Below are 25,072 nucleotides of genomic sequence, written 5' to 3'. Positions count from 1 at the left end.
ATTGATGGTAGACTTATGTTTGTATTTGTAAGTATTTTTCACGTGCACAACATTAAATTAACCTAATTAATCAAAGTAGATGAACTACGAAGTATATGAAGAATAAAACTTTTGCACTGTGCTAACAGTATAAACGAGTTTTAAGTAAAATGTGTACACTTATACGTGTACAGGGTTATTACAAATGATTAAGCGATTTCACAGTTCTACAATAACTTTATTATTTGAGATATTTTCATAATGCTTTGCACACACATACAAAAACTCAAAAAGTATTTTTAGGCATTCACAAATGTTCGATATGTGCCCCTTTAGTGATTCGGCAGACATCAAGCTGATAATCAAGTTCCTCCCACACTCGGCGCAGCATGTCCCCATCAATTGAAACATCCCCTTTTGAACAATTATACACGACTGTCCTTAAACTGACACACAATATTTTGTTAGCGCAACGCAATCTGACTTTCAAAATTCCCTACAAAAGAATGGCCCTGACTAACATTAAACTATACCTTTCACAAATCACTTACCTCACAAAAATCTTCGCTGCTCAAGCTACTGCAATACAGCGAGCGCCACTACTGCCAGCTAAATAAAAGATTCAAACTATGGAAGGCACTAACTACTGATAGGGATAGTTAGCAAATGAAAGATACTAATAGAGAACAAACAATGTATTTACCTTGATATCATCATATATAAATATAGCAGTTCATGACAAATTTCAAAACTCCGCCATCTCTCTCCCCACATCCACCACTGCTGGCGGCTCACCTCCAACTGCCCAACGCTACGCGCTGTTCACAGCCAGCTGCCTAACACTACAATGGCGAGTATTACAACAATGCAAAGCAGCCACAGACTGCACACAGCACAGCCAGTGATTTTCATATTGAGCGCTACGTAACGTTGCCAATAAGAAAACATAAACAGCCTACTTACACAATGAGTTCGAAAGCATAGTTGATGCGAGCTCGCAGTTCTGGCACGTTTCTTGGTAGAGGAGGTTTAAACACTGAATCTTTCACATAACCCCACAGAAAGAAATCGCATGGGGTTAAGTCAGGAGAGCGTGGCATACGCTTTCTCGGCTCCTGTCGCCAATTTGTCTCACTGCGCTCTCGAGCGCTCTGGCGGCAGAAACCTGAAGTGCGGCTTCAGCCGAACAAAACTTTATGAGTTTTTCTACGTATCTGTAGTGTGTCATGACCATATGTCAATGAATGGAGCTACAGTGAATTTATGAAATCGCTTCAATCATTTGTTATAGCCCTGTATATAGCCCTGAATAATTTAACATGCAACTGTAAGTAAAGGTGCAAAAAAATCATTAAAAAAACTGATGTTCGAGTTAACACAGTGGACTGAAGGTTCAGTAGTACTGAGCCTGTCAACAGGTACATTGGACTGTTGATGACTGGAAACGTGTTGCCTGGTCGGACGAGTCTCGTTTCAGATTGTATTGAGTGGATGGACGTGTACGGATATGCAGACAACCTCATGAATCCATGGACCCTGCATGTCAGCAGGAGACTGTTCAAGCTGGTATAGGCTCTGTATTGGCGTGGGGCGTGTGCAGTTTTAATGATATGGGACTCTGAGACGTCTAGCTATCACTCTGACAGGTGACACATATGTAAGCATCCTGTCTGATCACTTGTATCCATCCATGTCCACTGTGCATTCCGGCGGACTTGAACGATTCCAGCAGGACAATGCGACACCCCACACGACCAGATTTGTTGCAGAGTGGCTCCAGGAACATTTTTCTGAGTTTAAACACTTCCGCTGGCCACCAAACTCCCCAGACATGAACATTACTGAGCAGGTCTGGGATGCCTTGCAACGAGCTGTTCAGATGAGATCTCCACCCCGTCGTACTCTTACGGATTTATGGACAACCCTGCAGGTTTCATGATATCACTTCACTGCAGCACTACATCAGACATTAGTCGAGTCCACGCCACGTCGTGTTGCGGCACTTCTGCGTGCTCACGGGACCATCCACGATATTAGGCAGGTATACCAGTCTCTTTGGCTCCTCAGTGTATTAATAAGAGAAAACTTGATATTTCCTGGGCTGACCCTGCAACAACATTTCTGCGTGGCAAAGGAAGATGACTCTACATTTTTAAAAAAAATTGTTTTGCAGAGGTGTGCACTATCGAAACGAATATGACCAAAAGCACGCGGATTTCTTTTTTCGGCTTCAGATATACTTCATAAAACTCGACCCCGGCGAGAAGCTGCTAACAGACAATCCGTCGTGGGCGCCCGACAAGGAGCCAGAACCATCTCCAATGGACCCGTGGCTGAGTTACATGGTGCCTGTCGTGCAGCAGAAGCCAAAAGAAGAACCAGAGGCACACAGCACGCCTCAGCCGTCGCCAGTTACGGAAGCATCTCCCAGCAGCGTGTCAGCACCCAAGTCGGCCGATGAGGTGAGCGTCTAACACATTGTTTCCATGTCTGCATGGAAATCTCCATAGCTATAAACTGTACAGTCTGGATTTGAATTTTGTTAGTGATTTTAAGTCACTTTAAGTGTGATGTCAGACAATGCAATTCCATAGGCGGAATGTTTCTCTCATTTAGAGGGATGACAGGTGTCAAGAACACACTGGCAGTTTTGAATGAGCGTGCCTAACGACCACTGAAAGAACCCTTTTTAACATTATGATGTAAGTATTAACTGAGAGATGTCACTATTTGAAATGGGAGGAGAGAGATAGAGATAATGAAGATTCAATGAGGTGAACGATGATCACAATGTGAACACAGTGATGACTGGCTGAAAAGGTTAAACTGTTTGGCGTTTCGTGGGACTGCAGTGGGGAAGATTTGGCGTCCTGGGGGGCGTTGAGAAAAGGTGATTATGATCGTCTCTTCTCGTTTTCTGTAGACGATAGGAGTAGGTCAGTAGGTGTGGGTTCCATAATTGCAGGTTGATAGCTGTGGGTCGGTAGCTAAGGGTCGACGGTTGCAGGGGAATAAGGGCTGTCTGTGTCCTACTACTATTCCAGACAATGAACCTGGAACTGTAGTCCTGATAGGCTTCATCACAATCTTGAGTAACAGGAGTTCTGTGTATGGTCTACCAACATGTAGCCAAGTCGGTCGCACGTTGAGTTACTTACTAGAAGTCTTCTGATCTGCTTTTTTTTCCTGCCAGGGTGTCTTCCTCAGATAGTTGCTTTCACCACGGCTAGAGTTCTCCCCCCCCCCCCCCCCTCTTTTCCACCCTACAACTAGCATAGCCTTTGAATTCCTCGAAACATGAGGCCTCTTTTGTGCGATCTGAGACGGTGTCATTTTGAGAAGTACAAATGCAGGTTGTCGCCAATAGAAATTCACAGGATTACGCTTCTGGCACAGAGGGTAAGAATAAAAAAAATTGGCTTTATTAATTTGGCTTGGATATATTGAACCATACTGCTTACAGCAACAGAGAAACTGCGATCTAAATAACATGAACAAAGATTGAAAACTATTTTAACATGTTCACATGGATTCCTTATAACTAAGGAATACTGACATGTCAACTGTAGACGAAACAAAGTAAAAAAAAAAAAAAACTCAATAGAGGTTGGGAAGCAAACATCTGCAGATTAAATAGTGTTTATACGAGTACCGACAGTACAGCAAGTTTATATACACACGTTACCATCTCGTATAAAATAAAAAAGGGGTTATATACCTGAAGATCTTCATGACGCAAAAGAAAGGAGCACTTGTTGGAAGGGGCACCTTCACTTAGATGAGGTTGCACACTAAACGGCTTTCCTGTGCTTCGGCGAAAGTATAGGAAAAGGGCTAATGATTTACATCTCTTTCTTCTTTCTTGTGACAGCCGCAGATACGATAGTCCCTAACGCCTATCCAATATAAGTGGTTGTATGCATTCGTATCAAGGTAGTTAGCGTGCTGCTCGTCTGAAATATTCAAAACCTGTGGAAGTTTAGATGACAGTAAATTATTTAGCTTTATGACAGATTGAAAGCCGCCATTCCTCAGCCCATCCGAGTAGTTTCTGTAGGCTATTTATAACATGAAAAAAGAGGATGGTAGACAGTCGCGAGAAACATTGACCTTCTTCGCCAACTGGTCGACCTTGTGATTGTACGCCAATTCTGTATGACCTGGGGCCGATCAACCAGTTCAAGGATTTTAGTGATGTAACTATATTCCTCGCTGGTAACTAAATCGAAATTTTTAGGTATGGTATCTCACAAACGCTTAAGTACTCAACATGGGATGAACACATATGCCATACAATCAAGATAACGAAAAACGTTATTAGCGCAATGAGATCTGTCGCTGGAACATGATGGGATGAAGATCGTTATTTTCTCTTGATAATGTACAAGGGCTTCGTCTGCCCAGTCTATGGTTGTGGTTACCTATTACTTCACAATGCTGCCAAACTTTTATATGAATGTGTGGAGTCTGTTCTTTCGGATAAGTTCAAAAGAACAGACGCCATGCATTCATATAACTCACTTGCGTAGATGGCCAATGGATCCACCTTCTTCAGTGCAGTGCACAAGTACATCTGCCCTCCTGCAGGAATCTCAGACTAGCGAGCATGGAGGAAATGGACAGGGACTGCGGACAGGTGGTGCTCAGTGGGAATGTGGGTAAGGCGTGCAGAGATAGTCCGTGCAGTTGCAGTAGCACTGTGTATCAGATGGCGCAATGATTAACGCACTTGCCTAGAAAGCAGGAGATGCCGGATTAGGATCCCAGTCCGGTGCACGTTTTCACTCATTACTGCTGATTCCGTGTAATGTCCCGATGCGGCCGATATCAGTATTCTCTTCCCTTTCCTTTCTGCCCCCTCCACCTTCAGTTTACATGTAGCGTATCACAGATGCAGGTTCCGCTTGGTGTCTGTTCTTTTAGTCATGTCCGAAAGAATAGACACCACACATTCATATCATTGGTTCGGTAGAGGGGCAATGGATCCACTTTCTTCAGTGTGGATGCATAAGTATGTCCGACTTTCTGTGGGAATCACAGAGTAGCGAGCATGGAGGAAATGGATAGCGACTGCAGATAGGTGGCACTCGGTGGCAATGTGGGCTGGTCATGAGACATGCCAAGATTGTTGCAATAACACTGTGTCCCAGATGGCGCAGTGGCTAACCCATTTGCCAGTAAGCAGGAGGTAGTGGGTTCGAATCTCGATCCGGTACATGTTTTCACTCATCACCGCTGATTCCGCGTAATGTCCCGATGCATCTGACATCAATAATCGCTTCCTTTTCCTTTCCTTTTCTATCTCCCCCTCCCCCCCCCCTCCTTTAGTTTACATATACTGCTAAAATTGACATGGTAGAATTTCGATGCCTGCAGATATGCCTCTGAGCAATGCAATCAATTCTGACGTACACCTCTTTAACAGAAGCTGTTGAACCTCTGCCGTTTGTTAGGCGTCAGTACTTGGGCTAGAAAATTAATTTTTCCCAGGAGTTGGCAGACTAATAGTAGATTAATCAGTATCCTGCGATAAATGAGAGACAGTATTTCAGTCATAAGATCTACGTTGCGAATGTGGTGTCTTTGCCTCCTACTAGTGACAGCGTTAGACTCTGTGAGTGCCATCGACGACTGGATTCAGATACCTTCTGGAATTCCATTCAGATATTGGAAAACGTCGATACTCACTATTACAAATTTATGAAAAGTTCCTTGGGTACAATCAGTTCAGTGTTTACATTAATCTTTATTGGTTGCACTACGTTCATGGGCACATGGCTCTCAATATCAAGAGACTTCAGCTGTAGGATCATCATTTGTTGTTCTTAAGTAGAAATATATCAATCAGTTTCACCTGCACCCATATTGTTCAATTTTTACCGCTGAAGTGATAGCGATTGGAGAGGCTCTCACATTTGGTCGTCATGCAAAGTTGCAAAAACTCTTGATACTGTCAGAATAAAGAAACGTATTGCAGTCTGTTGAAAACCCAAAGTGGTATAGTGAAATAGCTATTCTGATAACAGAATCGTTAGAAAATAAACGAAGAATCACCTTCTCATGTCCCACAGTTGGTAATATCAGACGGCAGATGTTATCGACAAGTTGATTGCTGCTGCCATTTGTCCCAGTATGTGGAGGGAGACCTGAAGGACGATAGGGGTATATTTTCCTAGGCATTCCAACACATTCCTCGGCTCTAAGGACAACCCTCAAATTTCCGAGACTGGACCCATTAAGTCTACTGAACTGACAATGTTCAAAATTATTCGAACAACCTAAATTATTTATCAAAAATATACAAATATATTGACAATACTGGTACAACGTACAGTACTTCCACATCTAAAATATCTGTATTATTAATTTATCAAAAATACGTAATCACACACAGCCCCCGATCTACGATATTTCCGAAACGGAGCAAAATCTTGATAGTGGCAGCCCACCCCCTTTCCAACAACGTTTGCGATAGGACACCAAAAATTTAAAAAAATCGATTTTTCAAAATTATATTCGTTTTGTAGCGCACATCTCTCTGAAGCGATTGATATATAAATCATATATGCTCGAGGAAATGTAAGACATGTTTTTTGGTCTTTGAGTGTGTCAAAGAACAGTGCCACGCCTCTTCGCACAGCATTCTTCAATCGCACGTCACTGTGTTTCGCTCTGTGGTATTCAAACGTGAATATTTTGCAGTGGAAGCCATCAAATCTATATTCAGAACAGTGGAAATTAACATGTCCTGTGGTGCCTCTTCTGCTCTCAGTCTGCCAATTTGACGTCCTACCCACCTAAAAAAATTATACTGGACAGAATGAAAACTCTTCAGAAAATGTGCAGTCTTTATTGCCTGTTAGCTAATAACTGTCTCTTTTGTGTGACATTAAATTAAGTATAGGAAACATAAAACCAGTAAAGACAAGAGACATGCAAGACAGTAGACATTTTTTCAATCCTTAGGTTCCAGCATTTTTTCTCTCTAATCCTGCTACAGCTCTACACGGCCTGCTTTCCTTTCCGCGAAAGAATCTATTACTTCATCGACGTTCGTCAAACGTTTGCTACATGAAAAATGAAAATGTCATTGTTTAATACTGAAAAAAGTGTTAATTCGAATAGTACCCAAGGCTGGTGTGGTAAAAAATGAAGTAGTTTCTCGATTTGATTACGTCTATTTTGTCAGTGTTAGCTAAGACGAAATAGTTCTTTCTAATATTGCAGCAGTTTTAACACACGCCTCATTTAAATAAATAACAAGACAGAATATAATTCATGACGTACCAGTATAAAATACCTATTACACCTGCTATAAGCAAAAAGTTTTATGTTATGAAATAGTTTCACATTTCATTCATACGTTCCAATTTCTCAAGCATGAGATCGAGAAGTAGTAGCACAAAATTTTTATATAAGTATGGAATCGTCATATTCTTCCACATAGTTAGGGTGATGTCCCCGTTTCCTCATTCTAACAATCAATCTTGTCATCACTAATTCTGTAATTGTTTCTGCCATTATCAAAACTTATTCTCCGGTTAACTTCACTAACCATACCAGAGTCACTGGTTTAGTGTTCCCGCGTTTATTCTTCAGTTAGGCGTTATTATGTGTTCGTAGAACGCGTTTTCCGCGCTATTCCGAGCATAGAATTTAAGCATCTGCTAACCAGGGGCTATACAGCTGGTCCTTAGCAGTGTAGTGTCTGGCAAACATTTTCTGTCAATACTTCATTTTCTTGGGTACACCTGGAAGATAACACATTATCTTTTTCACATTGTATGTTATTCCTGCTAGCCGTTTATTTCCAATCTGGTAGTCTGAATCGATGAATTTGGTTAATAATTATAATAATGCTAATCACTCGCACACCCAACTAACCACATAAACAAATAGCGATTGGCATTCACCTGTTCGGATTTTTTCGGCTCAGCTCTTATAGGGCGGTCCCCTTTTGTCTGTGGGAAAGATCTCTATTTCTAGATGCGACGGGGAAACGGAGAGACATCACGTGCGCTATACTTGCATTAAAAAATCACCTTACCATTCGTTCAGAAATCGACTTAGAATGTGTTCAAAAATCAACAAAGATGCGTTTCAAAATAATATGGATAATCAATAGACCAACATGGGCTGGATGCTAGGCTCTTTGTGAAACCAAGTGTTTATCTTCAAGAATACGAAATTGGCGCGCCGTGAAATTACCACCCAGGGCGGTTACCCCGGTTTGCCCCTCCTCCCGCCCTATATCCGGGCTTGATCACACACACAATGGTTATGTCAATGTTATTACCCAACCTAAATTGTCTGTACTGTTGTTGTATATCTCGCATGTCAACTACAGTAATGTGTCAGCTACTGGAGCAGTGCAGTTGTAGTGTAACTTACATGTAACACCTAAAACGTGCCTGTGGGCTCTCAAACTATGTGTTGCAATGATATTTCCCCATTTAAATAGTTCGATAACAGTGAAAAACACATGTAGCCAAAATAACATGTTGCCGTAATAGCTGACACTTCGTCTCATGCCTAAATGACACTATGTTAGAAAAACAAACTAACCAAGCACCATTTTAGGGGGAGAAGAAGTAAAATTAACATTGTTGAGTGAGTAGTAATTTTATTTTTGATCTTGAACTTACCTCTGGTAGCATATTTATCCAATCATGTCACATTTTCTGACACCATAACACAGCAAAGTGTACTAGAAATGGTCCATTTTGATGAGATCTTTGAAGCATTGTATCAATAAAACTGTATATTTTCATAATAAGCAAGCATGACTTTGAAAGGCAAGACAGTGAAGGACAAGCTTCCACACACAGGAAAGTTCGACCTCTCTAAAAATCAATCTTTGCATAAAAAAATATTTATCGAAGTACATAAAAGCTACAAGTACAAAATAAAAATACATGCGGGTCACTTGCCATAATATGCAAGCATGCCTAAGTACCTCTGATCAGAAACAAAAATTTGATATTTGCAACAAAATGAATTTTTTTTTTTTTTTTTTTTTTACAATTTTCAGGAGACGGTATATTACACACGTTTGATTTTATGCTTGTCACTGAGCACAGTATCCACTGCATCACTCATTTAAAGAGTGAAAGCATTTTTTTTATTAGAGGAGCTCTAGAGATTAGTGGTGTGTAGCAAGCAATGCATATTAATCAATGAAAGGAACATCAAACAGTGGAAACTGGGGTAGGAGTATCAAAAGTGCAGGAAAAAGACAGATTTCTACTTATCATAAAGATGACACTTAAGTTGTAGACAGGCACAGTTAAAACACACTTACACAAAGCTTTCTGCCAGATCCTTCAGCAGAAAAAGAGAAACACATATTATTCATTCACACAAGCAAGCACACCTCATGCACACATGACCGCCAGGTCTGACCAGAGCTGGCTGAGTTGGCAGTCGTGTGTGCATGAGGTGTGCTTGCTTGTGTGAATGAATAACGTGTGTTTCTCTTTTTCTGATGAATGCTGTGGCCAAAAGCTTTGTAGAAGTATCTTTTAACTGTACCTATTTGCAACTCATCATGTCAGCTTTACAGTAAGTAGCAATCTATCTTTTCCTGCATTGTCAATAAAAGGAAATGTTGTCATACTGTGTCCAAAAAATTCACAGTTTTATTTATAATCATTTTCAGGAGACTATGCCACACTTAAATTTGATTTAACACTTAGTGCTGAGTCCAGTGTCCACTGCATCATTCATTACAGAGTAGAAGCATTTGTTATGGGCTTATTTGGATGCTACTGATAGGTACAAGCAATGCATATTAAGCAATAACCGAAAATGTTGACAGATTTTGCCCAAAAAATTAAGGTTGTTGTTTCTTAACATTTCCCAGACACTGTGCAGCGTTTACTCCTGATTTTACACTACACACTGAGCAGATAACACATTGCTTCAAAGAGTTAAAACATCTTGCGTTGGAAATATGTGGTTGTATTTGGAAGGCAGTCATAAGCAATACAGAATAAATGGATAAAACTCAAATATTTGATTTCAAGTTTTGGCAAAGTATTTGTTATTTCCTCTTCTTATAGCATTGAAGAGATTTCATGGAGGTTTCATTATTTTTCTTTTTGCAAAAATTATTTGGTACAATACTCACAGTGGTCCATATAATTTTCTTGAGGACAACACTTTTGACACCTCACATAATTAGCCATAACTATTTTCAAAATGACTTCAGTTGCTACTGCCCTCTGATTTGTAGCTTCATGGTCGAAGGTTTTATCAACAAACTTTACAGGGTCAAATAACTATGTGTAATCACAGGACATGCATGTGAGAACTTCAAACTACCTCTGTGCAGTTGTCTAAGTTAAACTGCTTATCAGTTGTCACAGACCTATCTAGTGTCAAAAAACTGTGCCCTCTGTACTTCAAAGTTTCCTTATTAATGAATGGCAACAGAGACCAACAATGGGTGTTAAACCTGGGAGATCAGATTCAACATTTAAAAACCATCTCTACAATTCTCATCTTCTTTTGTATGTGCACATTTAGTTCTAAGATACTCATGAGTCTTCTTTTCAGTTTTCAACAAATCACTAATTGAGGCTATGATGCTGACATCCTGATAACTTTCTATACGGACCAAATCTTGCTACCATAGAATTAATCCGGAACTTGGCTGATAGGGTATATGCCATTATGTCATATTTACTTCCAAGCTACAGTACTCAGTTACCACATTAATGCATAAATATGAGGGTCATTCAATAATTAAAGAGACAAGTTGGTGTGGAGAAAAAACGTTTATTTTTACAAAACAATACTTTTTCTACTTTTCAACATAATCTCCTTGAACATTAATGCAATTGTTCCTACAGGCTACAAGCTTTTTTATTCCAGCTGTAAAGAACTCTTTACCATGATGTTTGAACCAATTTCCCACAAACGTTTTCACATCCTCGTTGTCCTGGAACCTCTTCCCAAGTAATGTCTCCTTCAGTGCACTAAAAAAATGGAAATCACTAGGTGCTAAATCAGGACTATAAGGGGGATGAGGCAGTACTTCTCCACCCATTTTGTCGATGGTTTGACAGGTTAGTTAAGCAACATGAGGATGTGCGTTATCTTGCTGTAAAATCACACCTCTCCTCTGAGATCCACGACACCTCTCTCTCATGGCTGGCTTCACCTCATTTAAAAGCAAATCCGAGTAGTATTGGCTGTTCATTGTATGCTGGACTTTCAGCATCCCAAAACACCGCCAACATGACTTTTCCTCCTGATGGTTGGTTTTTGAATTTTTTCTTCACAGGTGAGTTGGAGTGCTTCCACTCATTGCTTTAACTTTTTAATTCTGTCTCATAATAGTGAACCCAAGTTTCATTACAAGTTAAAAATTTGTTGTGGAACTGCTCACCTTCTCTTTCATAAAGCTCCTTTAGATCTGTGCACACTCTCAACCTTATTTCCTTGTGTAGCCGCATCAACTCCTTTGGGACTCATCTTGCACGTGTTTTGCGGTTATTCAGCTTGTTACAGGTAATGTAATGGACTGTACCAGTACTAACTAGAACCTTATCAACTATTATTTCCTCAGTCACACAGTGATCGGTACAAATAATGTCATCAAATTGACTTTCAAGTGAGGGAGTTGAAACTGTAATTGGTCGAACAGAACAGTGTTCGTCAGCCACTGAGTCGTGACCATTTTTGAACTGCTCTACTCACGTGTAAAAATTTGCACAATTCATACAACCTTAACTATAAACTTTAGAAATTCTACAGTATATATTCACTGGTTTCTTGCCTTCAACAAATAAAAAACAAATAACAGAACGTTATTCAACTAATGTATATATTTTAAGTCCACTCGCCATCTTGAAATGTATTTTTGAGATTATAAACGAAACGATGTTGATACATCAGCTGAGCAGGGTTCATCCATGTGATACCAACATAAAGCCATAAAAGTACCAAACTAGGTACTAACAGTTTTTCTCTAGACCAATTTGTCTCTTTAATTATTGAATGGCCCTGGTAGTAAGCTCAAATGCTGTGCCTGTTTCCAAAGACAGCTTACCACTGTCTGAGCTTAAACTTCTCCTTTCATCCAACAAAGTAATTAACTTATCTATACATGTCTCCTGTTTCATTGGTCATACACTTCTGCATTTCTTCTTTATACTGAACACCTTTTTTAACATTTACAGTGCTTCACTGTGTTCAGATTTATAAATTTAGCTGTACCTTCCCAGTTCTCTATGTTATGAACGGACCCTAATTGGATGAAAATGAAAATCTTAGAGAAACATTTTGTTGTCCAGAGTTTGATAAATTACTTTTAATATAATCACTGAACACTTGAGTGGCCAGTTTAACATTTTGCCTTTCTAAAATTTAGGCCACATAGTTTTAACTGACACACCATAACTATCTTTTAACAACTTTTGGCTTTTTATATCACAAACTTCCATAACTGCAACAAAAGATGCATATCGAACAGCATCAGTATTATCAAAATCTGGACAACAAAATGTTTCTCTAAGATTTTCATTTTCATCCAATTATATGAAGGTACTTAAGAATACGAAGTGTCATGTGGATAAATCAATTGACTATCTGTGTTCACAAAACCGGCTGGTGGTAGGTTTGCTAAATGTGTAACTGTTTTTCTATTGATGGCATTATTATCTGCAACAAGTGAAAAAGCTTCTGCACCTACTACTAAAGTCCTTACTATATTGAACAAGATCTTTGTGTTCAGTTTCTTTACAGCCAATACATGCACAACCTTTTTGCAAGGAGAAAGATACTCTGGAACATAAAAACACATGCACTTGTTGCTATAACAGTAGTGTCCAAAGTCATTAAAGAAATATTTTGTTCTTTATAATCTATTTACAGCTTTATGTTTGTCTCATCTAGCATAAAGACTACAAACAGCTCACGTGGTTCTAAATGTGAAACTTCATGCTTCAAGTGACATAAGATATGATTACTTGGGTTCACATTTATATGGTGGCTAAGCTTCCTCAATGAATTCTGGTGAGGCATAATGACAAAACCAGATGATCACAACACCCTGTAAGCATGTGGTGCAATAATAACACAATAAAATCAAAAGCTCTGGATCAAATTTATGAGCCTTAGATTGAAAAGAGATTGCAGTGTGTGCCTTCAGGAGTGAAACAACCTTTACACTGTTTAGTGCATAACTGGCATGCTTAGATCACTATTTCTGGGATTAATTAACTCTGCACATAACTTAAGCAAATTGTTGTGTTGCAGATGCTCAAAACTCTAAGTTCGAATCAAGTTCACGCGCTCAAAGAACCACTGCTAACTTTCATTCAAAGTGTGTTGAAACAATCTCTACACCCTTCATAAACAATTTCACACTGAGTTTTCTGCAAACAGTTATATACACAATAACAAGTGAAGTTTTCGCAAAGTTTAAATACAGGAACAGTACATAATCTTTTTTCAAAACTTTGTTCCACATTTCATTCACTATAACATTTTCACTATTTCTCACAAATTCATTAGGATTGTCGAAACTTTTTTTTCCATCTGTGTGGAAGCTGTTTCTACTTGTAAGCTTTCAGATATAGCTGTTCTCAAGGCCTCTGCTTCCAGCCTCGGTCTTCTTTGACTTTTGGATTCTCATTGAACATATTATTCTGAGTTCAAGCAACTGGCATTCAGTAATAAATGTGGCACTGTATTTTATTTCAATCTGGGTTTCTCCAAAGGAAGTGTTAATGTTGTCCCTGTTTTCCGATCAACTCTAGTGCTTCGAAATATCAGGTTACTCTAAAGAAAGTGTTTTTGACAAACCTGGAAAAGGAATGAAAAGAAAATTATTCTGTAATATTTTTGAAATGAAATACTTTTACTTACACATCATCTTGCTATAAAAATATCATATTAGCAAAAGTATGTCACACATCTTTTATAGCAAAGCAAGATTAGTACTTTTCACTAATTTAAATATATTTTCTTATTCATCTGCAGAAAATGTTAATCATCAAACACGAAAATTTTTGGGATAAGTATTTTTGGGTGCAGGAATTACAGTTGTAATTACTGTAGGGAGTTGAAATTAAATAATCTATCCACACTCTCACACAAAATTTTATGTAGCTTGTCCACTGTTCAGTTGACACGTATTGAATCATGCAAAATCCAAACTATACAATTTGCATAACAATTTCAATGAAAATGTGCACCAAAAATGGAGCCATTGTGGCTATAATTTATTGTTGCATACCCCACATAAACACTGAAATTAACGTTACTTTTTTGTTCTTGATGTGTCTTGATAGTGCTTACCAGGAAACATTCTGATGGAGTGAAGGTCTCCTGTCAAATAGCATGTGTCCACTACTTCCTCAGCTCAGAGTTCTCTGGAAATCTGGACACAGAATCTTTTTCCTGGTCCAGTAGTTATCAGTGCAGCCTAGTACAAAGCACTTATTCACCATAGTGTGACAGAAAGCAAATGCCTTGCAGTGATGAAAGAGATGTGTAATAACGAACTCTTTTAACAACTCACAGGTCGACATCGATTGACTTGCAATAAAATTCTGTCACCATGATGCAAATATACTCTCTTGCTGTGGGCCATTTGGTGTGACATCACAGCAACCTAACGAAACTGTTGGCTGGCCTTGTTTTCCAGATGTGTCAGTTAACAGTATTAATGTTCAAACAGGAGATGATAGGTACAGTGTAGCTTAATATATTATGAAATACTACACTGTTATAATACATATTCAACAAATATGTTCCAGTGACAATTTCACTTTACATATACAATATACAGATTACAATTTCAGTCCTTACTCATCTATTACTCTATTCCATAGAAGTGTAGTTATCAAAATTAATATGATAACACGTGCTATTCTATCAACACCTTCGTTTATAGCTAGAAAGCTGTATGCATCATTACTGCATACATATTCACACATTTTGAGGGACACATTCAAAGTTATATCAAAGTTAGCATGATCACTAATTCATGGCCCAATCTTTGTCTTGAACGAATAATTACATTAGTTTTGTCTCTAACTGTTCCAGAATTTTACTATATGTTTGGCATAATAAAAGCTGTCTACAGCATAACTGTGACCCATGGAACTGTGTTCTTGCTTACCACAGACAATGTCATCAAAAATAAAAATAAAAAATGGTAGCACTTCACCAGACGGTATAACATACTCCTTACTTGCAGATATGAAATATCCAGTATTATTCAAGTTTTCAGATCCCTGTCCTAGCAATTTATACATACTTTGCTGATGAGATTTGGAATGCAGATATATGGTTCCACTCATGAAATTCAATAAACTGTGACTTGTCTGGTATTTCAAATATAAATAAAATAAAACTTTATTTTTCCAAAAATGTGATTACTTACACTTAAACATGTACAATACAAACAAAAAACTATTTTGCTTTTGTAAAAATATCCTCTCTTTGATTTAGTGCTGGCTTACAAACTTGATGCATGCAGCTATAAGTTTTTACAGGTATTGCGAGTCTATATGATGCTGCAAATCCCTTACAACAATCCAGAGATTGACTATGCTTGTTATGCAAACTTTCTGGGTGTGTATGTCCATTTCATCCCAGGGCATTTCAACAGAATTACAGTAAGGGCTTTAGCTACACCATGTCTTTCAGAATCTTCCGGCTTTCCTTTGATGCAATGTACTGTTGTTTAGGATCATTGTCCTATTGTAATGTGGACATTTTCCCTTTTAGGTGGCATTCACATGGAATCATATGATACTGAAGTATGCAGTATCAGTGTCTCTAGTCCATGTACCCTTCTATTTTCACAATGCATGCTGTCAACTGTCACTGAGGAATAGAAGTGCCATAACCATGTAGATGTATTGTGCCATTGCTTGAAGTACACTGTGGACATCACAACACCACAGGGACAAGAGTGAAGTATGGAATGGGTGTTCGTTGATGACATACATAAACAAACAAACATACCAGTTCATAAACTATTCTGTATGTACACAACACTCTTCTGGATAATATTGCATGTAGATAAAAACAAACACATAAACCTGACTTGTTTACCAGTGTTGTACTATTCCTTGCTTACACAGCCATGGTATGGTAACTACAGATAATTAGATGCCAATTATTAGGTTTATTGAAAGTAATGAGTGGTATACATCTTAAACTTGAGACCATTTTCATAAAGAGGACAGGGTGGAGCAGATATGGTACATCTAATTGTATCTGGAAACAGATTGCCATGTTTGCAACTTCCTGATTGTAATCCACCTTCATTAGTAATAATACTGATGGGAAGTTGAAGTGTATGCTTCATGAATTTCATCTCACAATACTTCTGAAACTTACTGAGTGGTGTGCCTCGTGTTTGTGAGATAGTCATTAAAGCCAAGAAACGATACTCTGGTGAAACTAAAATATAGTTTTTCTCTTTGAATTATCTACATCCAAGTGTAAATAATTACAATTTTTGGAGAAATAAAGTGTTGTTTGTATTCATATATAAAATATCAGATAACATTCATAGTTTATTGAATTTAATGAGTGGTACCATATATAAGTATTCCAGATCTATTCAGCAATATATGTAAAAATGGCTAGGACAAGGATCTGAATAATTGAATGTAGCTTCAGATGTTTTAACATGGTCAGTGATAGCTTCTTTGTGTGCAGGAGGACAGTCGCATTTCCTTCCTAAGCTTAGACTTGATCCAATTCCACACTTTAATCTGATTTGCAGTGTGCTAAAAGGTGTTTTAAAATTTTAGCAACCTTTCTATTTAATAGATTTTCAACAAGAACTTGCTTTGCTTCTTCCATATTTCCTGCAGTCCATTTAACTTTGTCTGGTATCCTATCTTTCTAACCATCTGAAATATAAGAAAAAAACATGAAATGGATACTATTAGGGTAATGGGAGTCACTTGGCAAATGGTGATGGCTGTTACCCCTGATCATGGTGACTATCATTTCCCAAAATGTATAGTGGACACAATTGATGGTAATGAGGGTCACTTGACATGGATGGCTGCCACTACTCCCAATTATGTCGAGTGCTATTATCCAAAATGGATGGTGGATGTGAATACTTTTTGGGGCAATAAGAGTCAATTGACATGTGGACTGACACTGCCCCCATTGTGATTACTACCAGCATACCAAATTTATGTTTTTGTTCAACAATTTAAAAAACAAATATGCTTGAAACCCTTGTGTTATAACCTTTAATCACTAATAAATTGCGTGGATATACAAAAGTAGAAACACTAGCGGGTTACATGTTACTAACACCGTATCTGTCGTTCCACTGCCGTGCCGTGACATGCGGCCGGCGCCGTTCATAGCCAAGGTGGCGCTCCCGCACTCGGCCGAGCTGTGTAGCGCCTCTATCGCCGGGTTCGCGTACTAACGTAGCGGCACTTTTGAATGTCGTGGCACTGTCACAACACTTTTCCCCCCTTGAAAAAAAAAACTCACTTCCTTGGAGACACGGACAGTGCGGAGACATCCATGGCCTCTTGGGAGGCCCCGAGAAGATCCCGCGGAGAAACACGAGAGTATGGTCGAAAATGTCCAGGACGGAAGCTGGCGCGTGGAACGTGCCTCCTGGACGAGATGATGGGTGAAAACTCCGGAGCAGCATCCATAGGTGTCGTGGACCTGGGGGTGTGCTCCAGTGAGATGGGTCTCGGAGAAGGCTGCGTCGCGACTGGGGCCGGTTCCGGCGTACTCGGAAGCGGTAGCGACGGCGGCGGCAGCAACACGCCCGGAAGATCGGCAGCAGCGACAGGACTGGCTTCTCGGGCTGGTGGAGACGAAAGAAGGGGCAGTGGTACTGGCGTGGCCACCACTCGTGGGCGCATCTGGTCGTAATGGCGAACAACCATGCCGTCGTCCGTACGTATTTCACAAAGCCGGCGGCCGCGAAGAGCCTGGACCACCCCTGGAATCCATTTAGGGCGAGATCCATACCCCCGTGCCCACACGTCGGTGCCCACCGGGTATTTTCCCGCACTAGGGGACACAGTACAAGGCCTGACAGGGTGAAGCAGGTGCAGTAGAGCGCGCGGTTGGCGGCCATGCAAGAGCTCAGCAGGGCTGCGATCACCCAGAGGCGTGAAGCGATAAGAACTCAGAAATTGCAATAGAGCGTCATCTGTGGAAAAAATCACTAAGGAATTTTTTCATTTGGCTTTTGAAAGTGCGGACAAGGCGCTCGACCTCCCCATTCGATTCCGGATGGAAGGGCGGTGCTGTAACATGATGAATCCCTTTTCCAGTACAAAAATCACGGAAGGCCTGCGAAGAGAACTGAGGGCCATTGTCCGTGACAATCGTGGATGGAAGACCTTCTAGCACAAAGATTTTGGACAAAGCCAGCGTCGTCGCCGCAGTGGTGGGCGACGGACATCGAACAACAAACGGAAACTTCGAGAAGGCGTCAATCAACAGTAGCCAATAAGTGCCGAGGAAGGAGCCGGCAAAGTCAGTGTGCACCCGTTCCCACGGCTGCACCGGATCAGGCCACGGAGAGGGCAGAGTACGAGGCACAGCCAGTTGTTGAACACACTGATCACACGCAGCGACCATGTGGGCGATGTCCGAATCAATACCGGGCCAATAAAGGTGCCTGCGGGCCAGGGACTTAGTATGAGAAATCCCCCAATGGCCCTCATGCAATAGTTTGAGAACATCTTTGCGAAGAGAGGCGGGCACCACAACCCGTGGAGATGCGCCATCCGTGGCCAGAAGAACAACACCCTCACAAACAGACAGACGAAGGCGCAAGGCATGGTAGTTGCGAAGGGGATCCGATGCCCGGCCCTTGGTCCTGTCCGGCCAACCCCGCTGCACAAAACCGATCACCTGACGCAGGACCGGGTCCCGCACAGTAGCCGACGCGACCTGCGAACCTGTAAGGGGAAAACCCTCGACCGCACGACGTTCTTCCTCATCAATGTGGAAACAGAGTAGTTCATCTTGATCGAAAACCGGGTCGGGGCCCATCAGCAAATGCGACAACGCGTCAGCGTTGGCGTGCTGGGCCGTGGGGCGATAGTGAATCTCATAGTGAAAACGAGACAAGTATAAGGCCCAACGTCGCAGGCGGTGAGCTGCCTTATCCGGAAGCGACGCCGAGGGGCTTAACAGAGAGACCAGCGGTTTGTGGTCGGTGATGAGGTGAAACTTAGAACCATACAAAAAAACGCTGAACTTTTTTAGAGCATAAATGATAGCGAGCGCCTCCTTTTCTATTTGAGAGTAACGCCGTTGGGCATCGTTGAGGGTCTTGGAAGCGTAGGCGATGGGTCGTTCCGACCCATCCTCATACCGATGGGCGAGAACAGCCCCTAGGCCATACTGTGACGCGTCAGTCGCCAGAACCAAGTGCTGACCCGGACGGAATGTGGCAAGACAAGGCGCCGACTGCAAATGAGCCTTCAGGCGGACAAAAGCCTGCTCACACTCGGCGGACCAACAGAAAGGGATGTTTTTGCATAACAGCTGATGCAGAGGATGAGCCACCGCCGCCGCGGAGGGAATGAATTTGTGATAATAAGCAACCTTGCCTAGAAACGCCTGAAGTTCTTTGACCGTAGACGGCCGGGGTAGAGCGGTAATGGCCGCAACGTGCTGTCGTAGAGGACGTATACCCTCACGGGACAAGTGGAAACCAAGATACACAATGGAGGGTTGGAAGAACTGTGACTTGTCCAGATTGCACTTCAACCCAGCTGAATGCAGGACCCGAAACAGTGAACACAAATTGCGAAGGTGCTCCTCAGTGGAGGCCCCCGTGACAACAATGTCATCCAGGTAGTTGATGCAACCGGGAACGGAAGCCGTGAGCTGTTCCAAAACCGCTGAAAAATGACCGGCGCGCTAGCGACGCCAAATGGTAACCGCTGGTACTGATACAACCCACAAGGAGTGTTGATGACGAGAAATTCCTTGGAAGATGCATCCAACGGCAACTGATGGTACGCCTCCGATAAGTCAAGTTTGGAAAAGAACTGGCCCCCAGCGAGCTTGGTAAATAACTCCTCAGGACGGGGAAGAGGATAAGTGTCAATGAGGCTCTGAGCGTTGACAGTGGCTTTAAAATCACCACACAATCGCAGACTCCCGTTTGGTTTAGGAACCACCACGATGGGCGATTCCCATTCGCTGGAGGTAACAGGAAGGAGAATCCCCGAAGCTGTTAACCTGTCTATCTCAGCTTTGACAGGTGCACGCAACGCCATCGGAATAGGGCGTGCCCGGAAAAACTTAGGGCGAGCCGTAGGTTTAAGAGTAATGTGGGCTTCAAAATCCTTGGCACGACCCAGACCAGCAGAGAACACGGACGAGAATTCAGAACACAAGCCATCCAGCTGTTGATACGGAATGTCCTCAGATATGAGGTGCAGATCATCATCAATGGAGAACCCGAACAACTGGAAAGCATCATAACCGAACAGGTTTTCAGTGCCCGCATGATCCACCACATAAAACGTGAGGGGCCTAACAACAGACTTGTAGGCAGTGGAAGCATCAAACTGGCCAACGATAGGAATTTTCTGCTTATTATAAGTTCGTAGATTTCGCGTATCTAGAGACAAGGGAGGGGAGCCCAACTCCAAATACGTGCGAGAATTAATGAGAGTTACTGCAGAGCCAGTGTCCACTTGCGTGCGAATGTCTTTGTCCAGAACACGAACAGTAACGAACAACTTATTCGTTGGAGAAAGCACACAGTTAACATCCATGTCCGATGCCTCGTCCTCGTCGACAGGAACTTTAGGGGACTGACACACAGAAGCAATGTGGCCTTTTTTCCTATATGAATTACACGTGGCCCAACGTTTTGGACACGCGGCCCTGTCATGCTGTACGAAACAACGTGGACAAGAAGGAAGGGCGGAACGAACCTGCTTCGGTGGTTGCTGTTGTCGCTGCGAGCGTGGCGGCCCAACGCGACGTTGTTGACGCGAGTGCACCGCCGCCACATCGTCGTTTCCCTGTGAAACAGGCAAATTGTCCGCGTCGAAAGTGGTTTGTACAGCGCCTACATCACACCACGCGTCGATTTGCGCACCAGCAGCGTGAGACACTTCAAACGATTGAGCGATGCTGAGAACTTCCTACAACGACGGGTTCGGCAATTGTAAGGCACGTTGCCGAACCTCTTTATCAGGAGCAAGCCGTAAAATAGCGTCCCTAACCATTGAATCAGCGTAAGACTCATGATGAGTGTCCGTGACAAACTGACATTTCCGACTTAGACCGTGTAGTTCCGCCGCCCAAGCCCGGTAAGATTGATGGGGCTGTTTACGACACCGGTAGAACGCCACGCGGGCGGCAACGACATGGGTGTTTTTTCGGTAATAGTTAGACAATAAGTCACACATTTCTTGGAAGGACAGAGGCAGGTTCCCGCAGAGGGGCTAACTGAGATAGCAGCTGATAGATCCGCGGGGAAATCGAAGATAGAAATAACGACTTACACATAGGAGCGTCGACAACGCCGAAAGCCAGGAAGTGTTGCCGCAAACGCTTCTCATAATCCTCCCAGTCTTCAGCGGCCTCGTCGTAAGGAGGGAACGGAGGCGGAGAAGAGGAAGACAGACGATGAGTAAGCGACGTCGACAACGCCTGAATAGCAGCCGTCAGCTGTGTTTGTTATTCAATAAGCGCTTGCATAAGCTGTTCCATGTCTGCCCCGACACGAACACACAATTCCACAACGCAGGAAAAAAAAAATATCTGACCTCGTCGCCAAAAAGTGTTATAAACTTTAATCACTAATAAATTGCGTGGATATACAAAAGTAGAAACACTAGCGGGTTACATGTTACTAACTCCGTATCTGTCATTCGACTGCCGTGCTGTGACATGCGGCCGGCGCCGTTCATAGCCAGGTGGCGCTCCTGCGCTCGGCCGAGCTGCGGAGCGCCTCTATCGCCGTGTTGGCGTACTAACGTAGCGGCACTTTTGAATGTCGTGGCACTGTCACAACACCTTGACAAACCAGTATGTGATACATAAGTACAGTTACCTTGATGCTGTGTCTGCTCTGATAGTTGGGTGGTCAGCATGACAGATTGCCGTCCTACGGGCCCAGGTTCGATTCCTGGCTGGGTCTGGGATTTTCTCCGCTCAGGGACTGGGTGTTGTGTTGTCTTCATTATCATTTCATCCCCATCCGGCACGCAGGTCGCCCAATGTGGCATCAACTGTAATAAGGCCCGCACCAATGCAGCCGGACCTGCCCCGCAAGGGGCCTCCCGGCCAATGACGCCAAACGCTCATTTCCGATTTTTGTGTGATCGTTTGTACATCAATAGAAGTAGCGAAACAGGCAATTGATTGTGATCTACAGTATAGCTTTGCTTATAACAAAGATCATGAAAACACTCTGTCTCACTCAACATCCGAACAAAAAAGTTGTATGTGTATTATGATAATGTAGTGTTTTGTAGTATACTGAGTTACATGTCTCAGTATTTTTCTTGTGAATGATACCTATTGTGTCCTGTTTGAGCTTTCATGCTGCAAAAGGGTGATGTAGGGGGCAATTTGTTACAATTTTGCTGTAACATAGTGATGTATAGGAGTAATTTGTTACAATTTGTCTATAACATGGCAATGCATGGTGTGAAGTGTCATACAGTTTTTACTGTGTGACACCATGAGTTAACATTATCAACACATGATGATAAACGTTTTGTATAGCATGATAAAATTTTAACCCTAGCTTGGGGTAACTAAAATGTTTGATTAACTTTGAAAAAGTAGTTGAAAGTGGGTAGTTGAAAGCATAGCAAATATTATTGAAAGCATAGCAAATGTTATTTGTTAGTGATAAAAATGTATATTACTAGTATTCAGTATGCTATTTCACTAAAGTGTCACGTATTTTATACCGTGTGACAGGATAAGTCAGGCATCGCAAAGTGCACTTTGTATCTGAAATTTCCAAACTTATGGGGACATTTTTAAGCTTGTCTGGATGTAATCTAAAAAGTCCTAGTCCTCCTACTACTGACAGTAGGTATTTGACCATGTGTGACCCAAGACCCAGGCAATTATGCATTCACTAATAAGCTCAGTGTACTTTCCCTTCCCAGTCTTCTTCAGGTGTACATGAATAACTGGGGTGAAAGGGATGGAAAGGAAATGGGATGGAAAAGAGACAGAAGGTAAATAATGACTTACAGCCAAACAAGGCATTGTGTCTGTGGAACAATGAGAGTTAAAAATTTCTGCTGGACTGGCACTCAAATCTGCATCCTCTGCTTCTCCAGAGCAACTGCTTTAACTGCATCGGCCATGTGGACACACTTTTTGTCAGGCCCAGATTCCTAATTCACTGCACACCACACCATAACGACCCACACTCATTAATCTCCTACTTGCAGATTTTTGATTCCCATAGTAGTTCAAATGTTCGTTGTGCATCCGCACTGAAACTCTTTTATCAAACAGCTGTCACACCCATAGAATGCCTTGTGTGACTCAAAGTCATTATTTCCTTCCTATCCCTTTTCCACCCTATTTCCTTAACATGTCCAGTAGGACAGACAGCACTCATATCTACAGTTCCTTCAGTTCCACCACAACATGCCCAAAGGCACCTGTCATCAGCTACGTCCTCAGCTGTGCATTAATATGCTTTAGAGCACTAATAAGACATGGTCCACCTCAGCGTCAGAAGAATTTAACAGAGTGCACATTGGTGGAACAAGTCTGTAGAGCTATCCTGTCTTGATCATCAGCTATGTCATATGCCCAGTCCCTATTCAAGCTGTATCCTGACATATCCAGTGTTCTTATCTTGCCCTCACTTGAGAAATCCATACTTAAAGCAAGTCCTCAATCACTTGGTTCAAAATGGTTCAAATGGCTCTGAGCACTATGGGACTTAACTTTTGAGGTCATCAGTCCCCTAGAACTTAGAACTAATTAAACCTAACTAACCTAAGGACATCACACACATTCATGCCTGAGGCAGGATTCGAACCTGCGACCGTAGCGGTCACGCGGTTCCAGACTGACGCGCCTAGAACCGCACGGCCACACCGCCCCCCCCCCCCCCCCCCCTCTTCTCCTTCTCTAATGGTTAGCAATTTTTCCTTGCTTCCTCCACCTGTGTGTGAAAGGCTCATATTTTTTCTTTTTGTTCGTTAATCACACTATCACTGCAGCACATCATACTATTCTTGTAGAGAGCCTCTCTGGCATTCCACATGAGCGCCCTACTACGCTATTCTCCTCCCCCTCTCTCCACTACCGCGAAAGAGTTGAAATAGTTTTGTAACGCAGAATCAATTAAACAAGAAACCGTGTGCACGCTAGAGTATATAAATACACGAGACTGTACACTTTCACGAGGTCAGTAAAGTCGACTGCACTGTAAACAAACTGGAATAACAACGTAACCAATCCGCTTGATAACTTTTCTTTACAAGTTTGGATGCAATATGACTGCAAATGAATTAGCATTCACTTATACCTAAAAGATTTTGATATAATACGTTTGTGCATTGACTATCAAATGTAATCAGATCAAGGACTGTTGACAAGATTTTACGTAGTTTATCACTCGTAAATATTAGGTCTAGATTGGGCTAGAAAATTTATTCAAGTAAATAATTAAAACCTCTCAACTAACTTATAATTGTGCCCACAAATATGGCACTTATTCGTCTTCTTCTGGAATAATAAATACCGATAGAAGTTATTATTCGTTACTCGTGAATGCCACATGAAAATATTTAATCGAACTAGTACCCATTTACATGAACGAAAAGCCAGTAACCATTTTCATGAATAAAATTGTTGACTTGTCATAAATTATAAATAGGCATACAAATCAAAGATAACGATAAAGCAAATTTCTTTTTTGGCTGTAAATTAATTTTCAGCAGTTCATCAAAATATGTATTTTATTTTGAGAGATTTGCGATGATACCCTATGAAAAAAAAGATGTTCAGTAGATGCCGAATGGGAAAGCGGTGGGTTATATCTACCGAAAATCCCCTTCATTTCAGAATAACGATCTAAGACGTTTAAAACAAGCAGTCATTAATAAATTCT

At 41.6% G+C, this 25,072-nt stretch overlaps 1 protein-coding gene across 1 annotated transcript in view; it reads left to right on the top strand.

The window, feature by feature from the left end:
- The window catches only part of LOC124594659 (vegetative cell wall protein gp1-like), a 109,895-nt gene that overhangs the window by 60,138 nt on the left and 24,685 nt on the right, over nucleotides 1–25,072 (top strand). Inside the window, exon 2 of the mRNA XM_047133028.1 lies at nucleotides 2,214–2,441. Within this exon, the coding sequence (XP_046988984.1) occupies nucleotides 2,214–2,441 (228 nt within the window). The remainder of the gene's footprint in view (nucleotides 1–2,213; nucleotides 2,442–25,072) is intronic.

Source organism: Schistocerca americana, chromosome 2 (genome assembly GCF_021461395.2).
Source record: "Schistocerca americana isolate TAMUIC-IGC-003095 chromosome 2, iqSchAmer2.1, whole genome shotgun sequence".
NCBI lineage: Eukaryota > Metazoa > Arthropoda > Insecta > Orthoptera > Acrididae > Schistocerca > Schistocerca americana.
The sequence above is the reverse complement of the archived record's forward strand: the minus strand, read 5'-3'. Positions and strand labels throughout refer to the sequence as shown.